General features: G+C 37.3%; 2 protein-coding genes across 2 annotated transcripts; one reads left to right on the top strand and one right to left on the bottom strand.

Moving 5' to 3' along the window:
• The first annotated feature begins 4,475 nt into the window (after positions 1-4,475).
• Positions 4,476-7,063, top strand: LOC102081038 (uncharacterized). The gene is made up of 3 exons (XM_005473611.4): positions 4,476-4,615; positions 4,704-4,849; positions 5,493-7,063. The coding sequence occupies exons 1-3, from the start codon at positions 4,582-4,584 to the stop codon at positions 5,955-5,957; spliced, it is 645 nt and encodes a 214-aa protein (XP_005473668.1). The 5' UTR covers positions 4,476-4,581; the 3' UTR covers positions 5,958-7,063.
• Positions 7,064-7,583: 520 nt separating this feature from the next.
• On the bottom strand, positions 7,584-12,036 carry spring1 (SREBF pathway regulator in golgi 1). Its single transcript, XM_005473610.4, has 6 exons — positions 11,948-12,036; positions 11,402-11,603; positions 9,251-9,407; positions 9,002-9,153; positions 8,628-8,741; positions 7,584-8,119 (listed from the first exon to the last, which is right to left on the bottom strand). The coding sequence occupies exons 2-6, from the start codon at positions 11,495-11,497 to the stop codon at positions 8,036-8,038; spliced, it is 603 nt and encodes a 200-aa protein (XP_005473667.1). The 5' UTR covers positions 11,498-11,603; positions 11,948-12,036; the 3' UTR covers positions 7,584-8,035.
• Positions 12,037-12,047: the final 11 nt, after the last annotated feature.

Here is a 12,047-nt window from a genome sequence, read left to right as displayed (position 1 = left end):
TTAAGTTAGACCCAAATCAACACTGAACAGGCTATTGGGCAAAAATCCCGACTTTGTTTACCTGCAGGAATTTGGTGTATATACTTCAAACACTGAAGGAATTTCAGCTATTAAAAAAGTGGAAATTTAAATGGTCATCACTGAGTTTAAATTCCAAAGATGAAACCGAAGCATGGCTTGTGTGTATTTGAATAAACAATAAGATTTATTAAACTGATTGTTGTCCAAAGGTGAGATTTAAAAGGCAAAAAGTGGAGGTCCCAGAATGGATCGTTAAGAAATAAAAGACGGCTGATCTGTAGATCTCCTAGCAAAATGTGAAAAAAGAGTCTGTTGCAGGTTTGCTCTGATCATTTTTATTAATCACTGACTGAACTATACACCTGCTTTACTTTTTTATAAGAAAAGTTGAAGAAAATTGTTATGTTTCTTTTATCGCATTATGTATAAGACAACTTTTGAGCTGTTTATCCACCTCTTTCTTTAAGGTGATTTTTTTTTTCTTTTTCTACGTAAGAGATTTGATTAAGAAACCGCACCAGCAGCAACATTGCCGCAAACACAGCACCATGCTTTTTCTGCTAAAGCAGGTTAAGCCTACTCTTGTGTGACAAGTTGGCGTCTGCGTGACGTCTTAAAGCTTCAGTCATAAAGGGAAATTTGTGGTTGGAAGTTAAGTAAAACCTTAAAGGGCAGGTAATATCGGAAAAACATAACAGACAGAAATAAGATTGTCTTTTTTCTTGACACAAACTGGATGCAGTTAATGTCCTTAATAAGACATAAATTCAAACTTTTTTTTTTTTATCAAACCTATTTACTGCACCACAATATTTCCCTACCTTTCTGACTTGTGTCCCCTTCAAACAAAAGTGTCCACTAATGAATCTTTGTCAAAGGAAACATAACATAACATATTGTTTTAATTACATGGGATTTTCTTTTTCCTGTGTTAACGTTCAAATAATTTAATGTTGAGCATTATCCATGTTATCCAACTTCTGTTAAAAAACCTGGCCTATATAATGCAAGCCACTTCGCATGCAGATGGAATGTTTTTTTTCTCTGATATATTTTGAGGATTTTAGTTATCTGTGGTCTATTTGACCATGGTCACACCTCTTATGAAATCATATGATCCAATAATATGTCATAATGTGAGTGATGTTAAAAAACGTTTGTCATGGAATTCCTTTGTATGAGGTGAATGTGGGCGTTATGTGGGTGTACCTAAAATACAAATTTAAGCCGGCCTACCAAAGCAAAGTTGCATGTTGCTGTTTTTCTTTTAAGAGGATAAGAGATGCCAGTTACTACTGCAACTATGGGTTGTAAACTCAATAGGTCTCTACTGCACTATGGTAAATATATTTATTTATTATTATTTAACAAACACAAATTTGACATGGTTAGGCCATTTGATCAACGAATACAACTGATGCTACATAGGTTCATTATTACATCAGGAAGCCTCATATACTACTCATTTAATCTTGTTGCATTATTTTTGATAGTTTTACAGTTTCTTGTTTAAGAGAACATTGTCAAATTCCATTTGTTTGTTTTTTCCTTCAGCAATCCTCTTGATCCTCCTGGAAGCTCAGTTGAGTCCTGTGTTTTCTGCTCCGATTTGTCTATCTAATAACTCCAGTGATCATTTGAAGAGAACCAGTGACCTTGCCAAGGTATTCAAATTGGAAGCAACTGAGCTACTGAATTTATCTGTAAGTACCATCTAGTCAATCTGCTGTCATATACTCCTTGCATGGTTGCTGTAACTATACACAGGACATTCTGTAGACTTTACCTAACTGCTGCAAAATTGATCCAAATCTTATATGTCATATTTAATTTCAATCATCTTCCAGAGTTTAGTCTTGATTTTATGACATTTCACCTCATGTCTATCCTCAGAGAAAGCCTGTTTAAAATGGTTTTAAACTCCAAAGTTTACTTCATGTAATATTTAAAACGCATCTGTCGAAAATGTTTAAAATGCTCACTGATGTATAGTGGATGTTTGCATGAACAGATGTAGTCAGTAAGAGCTTAAGTAACCAATACATAACGGTACTCTCAAAGGCCCCTCAGTGTAAATGCCTAGTGTCTTAGTTGTGTGCTTTTAATCTAAACTACTAGTGCAAGAACCTGCTGGGGTTGCAACTTATGGAAGTATATAAATATAAATCTTAAATTAGTAATGCTGAATGACATGAATCCATCATGTCTCTGTGAATCTACTGTTTGTGAGCACAAAAATAGACAAATTGACGACGTACAAGGCACAATATTTCTTCCAAAGTGTATTTAGTTACATTTATTCACTCATGACTGTTCTTATTACCTGTATGAACGTGTCAAAAAACTCAGTGCAAGGCCGAAGCATCAAGTGGCTCTGTTCTTATTTGAATAGAGAATAAGAATTTTACAAGTTTTACAGTTTTATGGTGAATTCTACCTGTTTTTTTTTTTTACCTACAGATAAAAAATTATGGAAAAAGGAATGAGACAATACGACCTGAAGTTCCTGACACCCAGATATCTGGTAAAAACACTTGTGAGAAGCTGCAGAACATCTATATCAAGAATGAGCTTTTTAAGTTACACATTTTACAAGCCAAAAAATATCACCAAATACTTTTGAGGCACCCAGGTGACATTGTTAGTAAAACAGAGCGTGTTAAACAAACACTAGAAAATTTAAACATTATGATAAAGACTATGCTCAAACCATTCAATTTCACTCTCCCAGCCCCACCCCGAGAGTTACAGGATCACCACAACCAAAAAATTTATGTATGGAGTGTTGCGGTCAGACTGACGGAATGGTCCGAACAAGTGCTGACGGTAGTTAATTAGACACTCTGTCACTAAAAACAGATAAGACTGAGAAAATATTTCTGTTATCTTGGGTCCACCACCTCTTTCCTATTCCTGTCATGGTTAAAGTTTCCTTTTTAACCCTTGATGATGTTTTGACAGGGAATTCAAAGTTGTATGTTTCAGAATGGTCCCTTTGACTATATATTAATTATTTACTGGTACCTTGTTTATATGTATCTATTTCTTTGAATGTGAGTCTGATGTATGTTAAATTTGCAAAATTATTTATATTTGAGAATATTTATTTATTTTGTTAAGGTTAATGAAAACTATCATTGTTATTATTATTATTATTATACCAGCCACTGTTCCCAGTGTTAACAATATCTTAACAGGTTTTATTATTTAATTGTTCCAGTGTTTCAGAAAGTTTCATTCATTAATTTGTCATTTATTTATGACTTAATATTACTCGAGTGTGGATATGTGCTGTGCTGGTGTGTGTGTATTTATTATCACGTCCTGTTTAAGGTAATCTTCTGATCAGTGATGAGTAAAACCTTTGTGCTCTTGAAACTGAGGAACTTGTCAAATTGTGTAAAGTTTTTCTGCAATAATTAGCCTTCTACTGCAATTTTGGGTTGTGTATGTGTACCCAGAGATTATGTAATACCAACAGAAAATTGTTTGTTATGTGAATTGATGCCTTAAACTGAAATATGATGACAAGAACAGTCTATATGTTTCTGAAACACATATTATATGTGGAGAGTATTACATAACTTGCAAGTTTCAGTTTTTGTTTTGTTTTTCTGTTTGAAGCTTAATTTTCTGTAACCTATTTATTTATTTTCCAGCCAGTTCTTTTTAACTTATTTATTGTTTTTATTATATATTTATCTCTTGAAAATGGCAGCTTCTTTGTATACAAGAGGCAGGTATCTACGGTTTATGTGAAGTGCAACCATGACCTCATCTCTGTAAAGTCTTTAACTACAACCTACATTAAATTCAGTATTATCAGCTTGTTGTTTTGTTTTGTTTTAACTTACGCTGAAAAAGAGTTGTTTGTATTTTGTAAGTACAAAATTTAAACTTTAATCCAACTTCTTCTCCCTCTGATTTGCTTGTGAGATCAAACAACAGGGTTGAGTTAAAATTTTAGTCAGGACATGAAACTAGTCAAAACTGTTGGGCTGTGGTTAGTTGCATCTACGCAGTACTGCATGACTCATTTATAGAGTATTTCATAGAGTACATATGTCATCACAGAATTCTTGCTAAACTACTAACGTAAACTAAAGAAAGCTCATTTAAAAACTAAAAATAATCATGCATTTCACACTTACACAAACTACAATTTCACTTATGTTATGTAGCTCATATAAGATAAATAGCAGCCAGTTTTTAAAAAAATCATATACCCTTGCTATCTGCAACCTAGTTCGTCAGTGTCCTTTTTTAAAATTTTTGCAGAGAAACTAACCCATTTATGTCTCAATATCAGTTTTTCTTTTTTTTTTTCAGTTTTCAAATCTATAATCTAACTGTTCTAGAGTCTACAGAATACTAATCATCATTATCAGTAATTTCCTTTAGTGCAAGAGGTGAAAAAAAAAATACCGCAGGGTGGTGACCTGCCAGAAGAAACTGAATTGATTGGTTCAGTGGTTGACTTTCTTCATCAGAGGATATGGTTAAGTAAGCGATAGGGCAAAATTATATTTCACACGCCTACTGCCCTTGTCATAGTAAACTATGAGGAGAATTAGAATGGCAGAATATAGAGCAGGTACAGTATACCATGCAACAACGTGAAGTAGTTTGTATGAGAAAGCACACCAAATTTAAAATGTTGTGATTGTACACTTGGTTTACAGGTTTTCTGAAACTGGCTTGTATCTGGATGGCAATTCTGATGTACGGCTTGGATGCAACAAAGAAACATGCTGGAGGTGCATCGTGCAGTCCCAAACACCTGACAGCCCTGACCGAAAGCCTGGTCAATGAAAGCTTGAGATGCTTTGTAAGTAACGTTAAAACTATTCATTTTCTCACCAGTGCAACCCAGAGAAGTGGCTTTGTGAAGCTATTTGCAATCTGCCAGTGTGGTTGGATGACGCAATAGCTGTGGGGAGGTTGTCTGAAGTTTTCTATCACTTACACTTCGCAAAAACAGTGCAGCTCCCAAAGCTCTGCTGAGTAGTGGTGTGTCACAGCCTTCATTCCTAGAGTGTGTTACTCCAGATTAAAACACTTTTAGTGCCAGTACCATAGCAATTCGGTAGTCATTCTTTGAAGCAGTTTCAGTTAAATTGGACTTTGTTGCTATTAAGATGTCTGCTTTTTTAAAGAGAATTACATCTCGGGTTTAGATTGAACAAGTTTTATCTATGAAAGCGCATCAGCCAGAAAACTAACTAACTAAACTAACTGGGTATTTTTTCTGGTTTTTACAAAATAAACAAGACATGTCCTTGTAGGGGATTGGAGGAACATTTTTATGAGGATAAAATCTAGTGTTAAGTTTCTTCTTTTGCTGTGGTATAGATTCATGCTGAGATGCCTTGCATGACCTTTCAAAGACAGTTTAAGAGATTAGCTGCATATTCATGTGATGAGCAACACACGTCTTCATCTCCTCACCTCACTCTTCTGTCTTCTTTTAGGATGAAGCCAATGGAAAACACCTTGGTATTTGGTCCCCTGGCTTCCCTGAGCTCCACGTCCAGAAGAGCTCTCCTCCTAATTGGACAAAAGTTCATTGCAGCTTCCTCTTCATGTATGAAGGCCTCAATGACATCTTGGAGGACCAGAAAAACAACGTGAATCCCCAAAATATTTCACTTCACAAGAAGCTCCAGGAAACCATTGAAAGGATTAAAATGCTTGCAAATTGTATAAACAACATCTTTAATAGTACATGTTCCTCAAAGCCATCACCACCTAAAATGCCTAAACATGTATTTGAGAGGAAACAGTGGAGTCATACCCTGCTAAAGGCAGCCAGGGATTACCTGGTATGGCTGGAGAAAAAGTTTGTTTCATATGTTAGAGGAAGAAAAAATGGGAAAAGTAAAGTAACAAAGACCCAGCCTCATAAGTACCTGGAGGGGAGTGGATACCTGCTCTGATTATTAACAAGTTTAGCTGAGTTTGTGGTGAAAATGTGGTTATAGTTTGTGGCAGCTTTTCTTTAGACCCCCATCCTAGACTTTTAAATACTATTTTTTCATGCATTCAGTATGCTGTTAAGCATTAAGGATCTTTACAGTGTCTCTCTTTAATATATCTGATATTTCAGTACAAACATAACAATCGACATGGTTAAAATAGCCAAAGAGGGTTTTTTTTAAATAAAATCTCTGAAGGGTGTACTTTGACATTTTGGGAAATTGAGCTGTTTTTATTATGTTAAATGAGAAAGTACATGCAAATGTCTAATCTACAGAACATATATTAAGTAAGCCACAACTGGGGAGGCAATTATCCAAGCTTAAACCTGACAGAAAAAAAAAAATATGTGAAAATGTGGAAATCGCTGCTTTTGTCTGCTATCACCCAAATCCACCAATCGGCACCTCTTCACAAATGTAAACCGGAGTACTGCTGCGCTAACAGCTGGATCTTTTATTGCTTTACCAATCTTTATCTTTTTCTAACTGGCTGCTATTTGACGCTTCACATTTGATATCACAGGTGTGAATGATAACAACCATCTCAACAAATTCTAATAAAGAAAATATCTCCGTTTACCAAAACGTCATGTTGCTACCATAAAAGTGTTATCAGAAATGTCTTTGTTCCAAACCTGATAGCTCAAAGCAATCAACATGTTCCCCTGTGGCAGTAATTAATCAACTTGCCAACCAGGAAAATGAGAAATGCCTCTAATACATTTCCTAATTATGACAGTTTGTTTTCCTCAGCCTTCACAGTGATTAATTGTTTTGCTCTGACCAACTATCCCTTGTGTGGGGGCTACATTGCCTGAGGTAGAAAGAAACAGATAGCAATAACTTACAGAGAGCCATTAGTTTGGACTCCAAATAACATAAAGAAACAATGAGGTTGTATTAAATGTTTGTATATTTTCAAATCTTAATCAAATTTTGATTTTTATACTGTTATTTATACTGAAATTCCTTGCATTATCTTTCTTTTCTGTGGACCATATATTTATTCACCATAACTATTGATTTTTTTAAAATAAAAACAAAACAGCTGTTATTTCAAATGATCTGTCTTGTTTGATTTTCTTCCCGGTGCTTTAGAGCCACAAGCTTAACAAAATTTGAATGCATGACATTATCTACCACTGTTATTTTAGTTAAATAAAACCTGCTAGAGCAGCGGTCCCCACCCCCCGGGCCTCTGACCGGTACCGGTCCGTGAGTCGTTTGGTACCGGGCCGCGAGAGTTGAGGCTCAGGTGTGAAATGTATGGTTTTCAGGGTTTTTATCGGTTTTCAGCGTTATTTTGTTATCGTTTTTATCGTTAACTTGGTTTTCCTGGGTCTTTTCACGTGTGTTATGAATAAATCTTCTTTTTTTCGGTACCGGTACTAGTTTTATTTTGTTGTATTTATCCGCGACACCTTAAAGGCCGGTCCGTGAAAATATTGTTGGGCACAAACCGGTCCGTGGCGCAAAAAAGGTTGGGGACCGCTGTGCTAGAGAGTTAAACTGCCATTTAAGCCACACTACTACAAAATCTACATGTCACCATTTAGAGAAAAAAAACGCAGAAATTGAAACTCATTCAGTTTCACAGTCCCTTTTATTAAATAAGCATTTCATCTGCATGCACTATACACAGAGGTTAGGACACATTCTTTGCCATTTTAAAATGTTCAGAACAAAACAGAAAGGTTCATTGGATTTTATGACATGACTTTATGACTTGTTTGAAGCAAATGTTGATGGATGAGCTGCCTGTTAAGTAGACCTGATGATCATCACGGATGAACGGATAAAGCGTATTATGCACTTATGAAGTGTAAATAATTAAAAAAAAGAAAAAGAAAAAAAAAAGAGCATACAGCGTTTTGTCCTTTTTGAGGTTGGTCTTGGATTCCTTCATCTCTTTGCCACAATACTGCAAAATTGTCCAAGCATTTCATATGCACCATCTCTTCAACAAATACCCTTACTTGTCAGTTGCTATTCCATTGCTCTTCGATTACTAAACATCAGAAACAAGTCAAATAGGCTCATACAGGCAGAAGTTCTGGAGGACTCTCACCATAGCAGTACTTTGCTTGAGGGTTTCGGTATGTGTTTTCATGTTGAACGCTCTGGAGAAGGGGAAAAACAGAAATGAGAAAAGAAAAAAGTTTTTTCACAAAGCATATATTGCTCTTCTCAATACTTTCACAGTATTGAAAATATTCAAAGCCTGTGCAGATTCAGTGATTTACACTGAGATTAGCCAAGATTCAGTTTCCGTTTTTTTTTTTTTAATTTTTGGGAGTTTTTAAAATTTCTAAATGAACCAACTGTCTCAGGAAATTCACGAGAAAATTCTATCAGTATGTGTCATAGTGATACATCAAGTTCGAATAAAAAGCTTATCTTTTGTCAACAACTGTCTATAAAATACAGATAAACGTATGAGCGAAATATCGACTTTGAATGTCAAGAGATAAGGATAAGTGTTGTTGCATATCCGCCAGACTACTACTTTCACTATTCCTTTGTTTCCAAATGATTACAGTTATTGTTATTATGATCTGTATGGGTCAGCACTTTAAAACTGGTTTGGAAAATCTAACAATTCATGTTTGTTTCTTCTGTTGAACTTACTTGTGAAGATGTCCTACACTTGGCCAGACACAACTCAAAATGATCCTCGACAGCAGTGAAAAGATTCTGGAAACCTTCAGCTGCACGATTCAGGAAGCGCTCAAGAAGAAGTTGCTGAACAAAAATAGAAAGATAAGAAATTGAACATGTACAAAAAACATGTATAGATTTATAATCACTTAGATTTATTATCTCTTCCCATTGCATGCACTGCTTTGCATAAAATGCAAACGCAATATGCAATTTTAAATGATATCTTTGGTTTCAAATGTGTGCATGCAAAGGTTTTGTGAAATGCAGCATGTGGGCAGATAAGCCTTTTCTGATGAAAGTTAAACGCGATGATCCTGAAGGCCCTTGATGTGACAGATTACCTTATCGGGCTGGAGACAGCATGACACGCAATACTCATAGATGCTACAGCATCCATTGGCCAGGCAACTTTTACAAATGTATTGTCTGGTGCTGGGAGCATTGACGTTACAGCAGCCATTAACGAGCAAGTCTTTTCTCTCGCAGACATATCCTGTAAAACATTAATGCAGATTAGGATAGGCACTGGTTACAGGCAACATCAGATGTGTTATCACTGTATGGTGGTGAGTAATAGATTTATTACTCACCAAGTTCGTCTGTAAGCAGTGTCTTGCCCTGGATGGAATTTCTACACTGAGTGATCTGTCGGCTGCTGTTCCCCAGGTTAAAGCGGACTTTCCAGGGGATGCGATGATCTGAATCTCTAACTTCTAAGAGTGTGCGGTCTCGTATGGTCCGCTCCTCCTGAAAAATGCACACATACAAGAAACGGGTCATAGAAAGCTAATGAAGAGCAACATAAATTTCAGAATATGGTTGAGCATATAACCCTATTCTAAATTCACTATATTATTATTCTGACAGATAATAATATCCGTCAATAACAGTAATGTTTCGAGAAACTATAGCCACTGTTTCAACAATGAAGAAGACAAGTAGAGGAAGAAGGCCACAGTGATCAATGTAGCAATACCAAGCAGTAGCAACACCAGGATGAAGAAACACATGAAGCTTGAGAAATACCAAGGGCTGAGAGAAGAGCCAGAGAAGATGTGCAAGGAGAGGGGAACAGTGGCCACTGTGATGATCGGAACACTCTGGGCAGTGAAAAAGCAGATTCCAGGAATGAAAACCGACATCTTTGTCCAGAAAAGTACAGTTCAAGGAAAAGCAAAGTCCTGCACAGCATCACCGTAACCAAACTGAATAGGCACATGAGTCCGCACATGAGCATTGAGGTGTCATTCAGACTGAGTGAGTGTGTGGCTGAATGGTTAGAAAGAGAGCAAAGATGATCTGGACTGAAGAGGTGGAGCTGCCAGAAGGCAGAGTGGTCAGCTCAATGGTATTCATCAGATAAGATAATAATAATAACAATAACAATAATAATAATGATAATAATAATAATAAAACTGAGAGGGCCACAGGTGCCACTGATGTCAAAATACCTCACAATGCACAGAGTTATTCACCCAAAGGCCATCACCCTGAGGCTTTGTGAGCAACAGCGAGAGGAATAAAGAGGATTAATGAGTGTCAGAGCCACAATCCAGGAGGAAACATGGAGCCTCCATTAATGCATCGGACAGAGAGCCTCCAAGTTAAGCTGCTCTATGAGGTCCTCAGCTGACTGAAGGCAGCTGGTGATGAGGAACAGGAGGAGCTATCATACAAGACCAAGCCCCTACATGGGGTGTACCATCAACAGATGGAGGAAGTGGCTGACATCAAGAAATCCTACCAGTGGCTAGAGACTTAAAGGAGGCTGCTCATGGCATCACAAGAATAGGCCGTAAGCACCAGATCCATAGAGGCAGGAGTCTACCACAGCTGACAGAAGCCAAGCTGCAGACTGTGCAAAGGCGTCCTAGAACTATCCAGCACACAGCGGCAGAATGTAAGATGCAAGAAGGGACAACATACATTGAGAGGACCAATCAAGTGGCTGGGATAGTGTACAGGAATATCTATGCGATGTGTTTTAGAAGTCTACTAATTCCTGCTGGCTGAGAACTGCAGGGCTAAGACCCTGTGGGATTTTCAAGACAGAGAAGAAGCTGATGGCCAGCCACACAGACAAAGTGGTGGCTGACAAAAAGCAGGAGACTGCAAGTGTCTCTATCGCATAGGACAACAACTTCAGAAAGAAAGCATGAGAAAACTGAGAAGCTGAAGGAACAACTGACGCAGATGTGGAAGGAAAAGTCAAGTGGCCCCAGTGATACGAGCTGTAAGCCCCAAAATTGAAGAGTGGCTCCAGCAGACTGCAGGCTGACCATCAGAGGCCTGTCCAGAAGAGTGCAGTCATAGGAACAGCTAAGATCAGAGCCCTCACATTCTCAGGCTGCTGGTAGAGGACCCAAGCTTGAGGAACACATACACACACAAAACAGAAAGCACAAACATTTTAATTTAGAAATCTGTCAAAAAAGTGGGCGGAAATTATTGTTTAGATGCTGGTAAAAGTCTGTAATATTAGACCCATCTAAACTTTCAAAAAATAATGCCACAAATTGTGATTATTCAGAAGAATAATTATTTGGACAAGGTAGTAGCTTGGATATAAGTTATTGATACAGCTTCCTACTAATGCGTGAGTGTTTAGTTTCCTATTTAGAATTGGTATGTAGTGTGTTTTTTGCTTTTACAAAGAAAAGAAAAAAAGAAAGTGACTAGATCTTTTTTTCCCTTTGCATGTTTTTTCTGTAACCGACTTATCTCAGTGTGAGTTTCTGTACCTGTTTGAGTGTGCTGGTCAGAAAGTAGATGAGGGAGAGTCCAAAGACGACTCCCAGCACCCAGCGTTTTCTCAGTAGCCGCCGTAGCACCATCATAGCATGGCTTGCTTTGGGGAAATGCAAGTGACAGCCCAACACATCAAACCTCCACGGATAGCAGTTCTCTGGCTGTCTTCAATTTTCAGGAATATGAAAGGGCTAACTGCAAATAATGTAAAGCTAGCTCAGCTGGTGTTATAAGAATGCAAATATAGGACATAGACGGAAAATAGCTAACTGTAGCTAACCCATGCTTTAATTCTTAAACTCACAATAGCAACCTTTAAATGTAATGTCTGCTTTGAAACTACTGAATTACGCGCTGGACATGCAAGCTAATAGTGTTTCACTGTAAATGCCAGCTTTGTTAGCCTGCTAGCTAGCTGCCGTCTGCTTTCGGTGTTGCTAGATAAATAATGAGGCGCGATAACCAACAAGCTATGACGCTATTTAATAACGCTTCTTCGTCTCCTCTGTAGATAATAATTCGATAATGTCCAAAATTACGTCTAGTAAGAAGAAACGGTGGGATTTTTTTGTCAGCAAAATCTGACATCCAGCATCAGCAAAACAAATCCCCAGCACGGATGTGGTGTGGTCGGAAAGA

This window comes from Oreochromis niloticus, linkage group LG12 (assembly GCF_001858045.2).
Source record: "Oreochromis niloticus isolate F11D_XX linkage group LG12, O_niloticus_UMD_NMBU, whole genome shotgun sequence".
Classification (NCBI taxonomy): domain Eukaryota; kingdom Metazoa; phylum Chordata; class Actinopteri; order Cichliformes; family Cichlidae; genus Oreochromis; species Oreochromis niloticus.
Note: the sequence above shows the minus strand (reverse complement) of the source record. Positions and strands in the feature narration are given on the sequence as shown.

Excerpts from the sequence above, each read along its gene's own strand:
- LOC102081038 (XM_005473611.4), top strand. The coding sequence starts at position 4,582 with ATGAGGAGAATTAGAATGGCAGAATATAGAGCAG. Across the intron at positions 4,616-4,703 it reads AATGGCAGAATATAGAGCAG|GTTTTCTGAAACTGGCTTGT; the intron begins GTACAGTATACC and ends CTTGGTTTACAG. Across the intron at positions 4,850-5,492 it reads ATGAAAGCTTGAGATGCTTT|GATGAAGCCAATGGAAAACA; the intron begins GTAAGTAACGTT and ends GTCTTCTTTTAG.
- spring1 (XM_005473610.4), bottom strand. The coding sequence starts at position 11,497 with ATGATGGTGCTACGGCGGCTACTGAGAAAACGCTGGGTGCTGGGAGTC. Across the intron at positions 8,742-9,001 it reads GCTGTCTCCAGCCCGATAAG|CAACTTCTTCTTGAGCGCTT; the intron begins GTAATCTGTCAC and ends ATTTTTGTTCAG. Across the intron at positions 8,120-8,627 it reads AGTGTAGGACATCTTCACAA|AGCGTTCAACATGAAAACAC; the intron begins GTAAGTTCAACA and ends CCCCTTCTCCAG.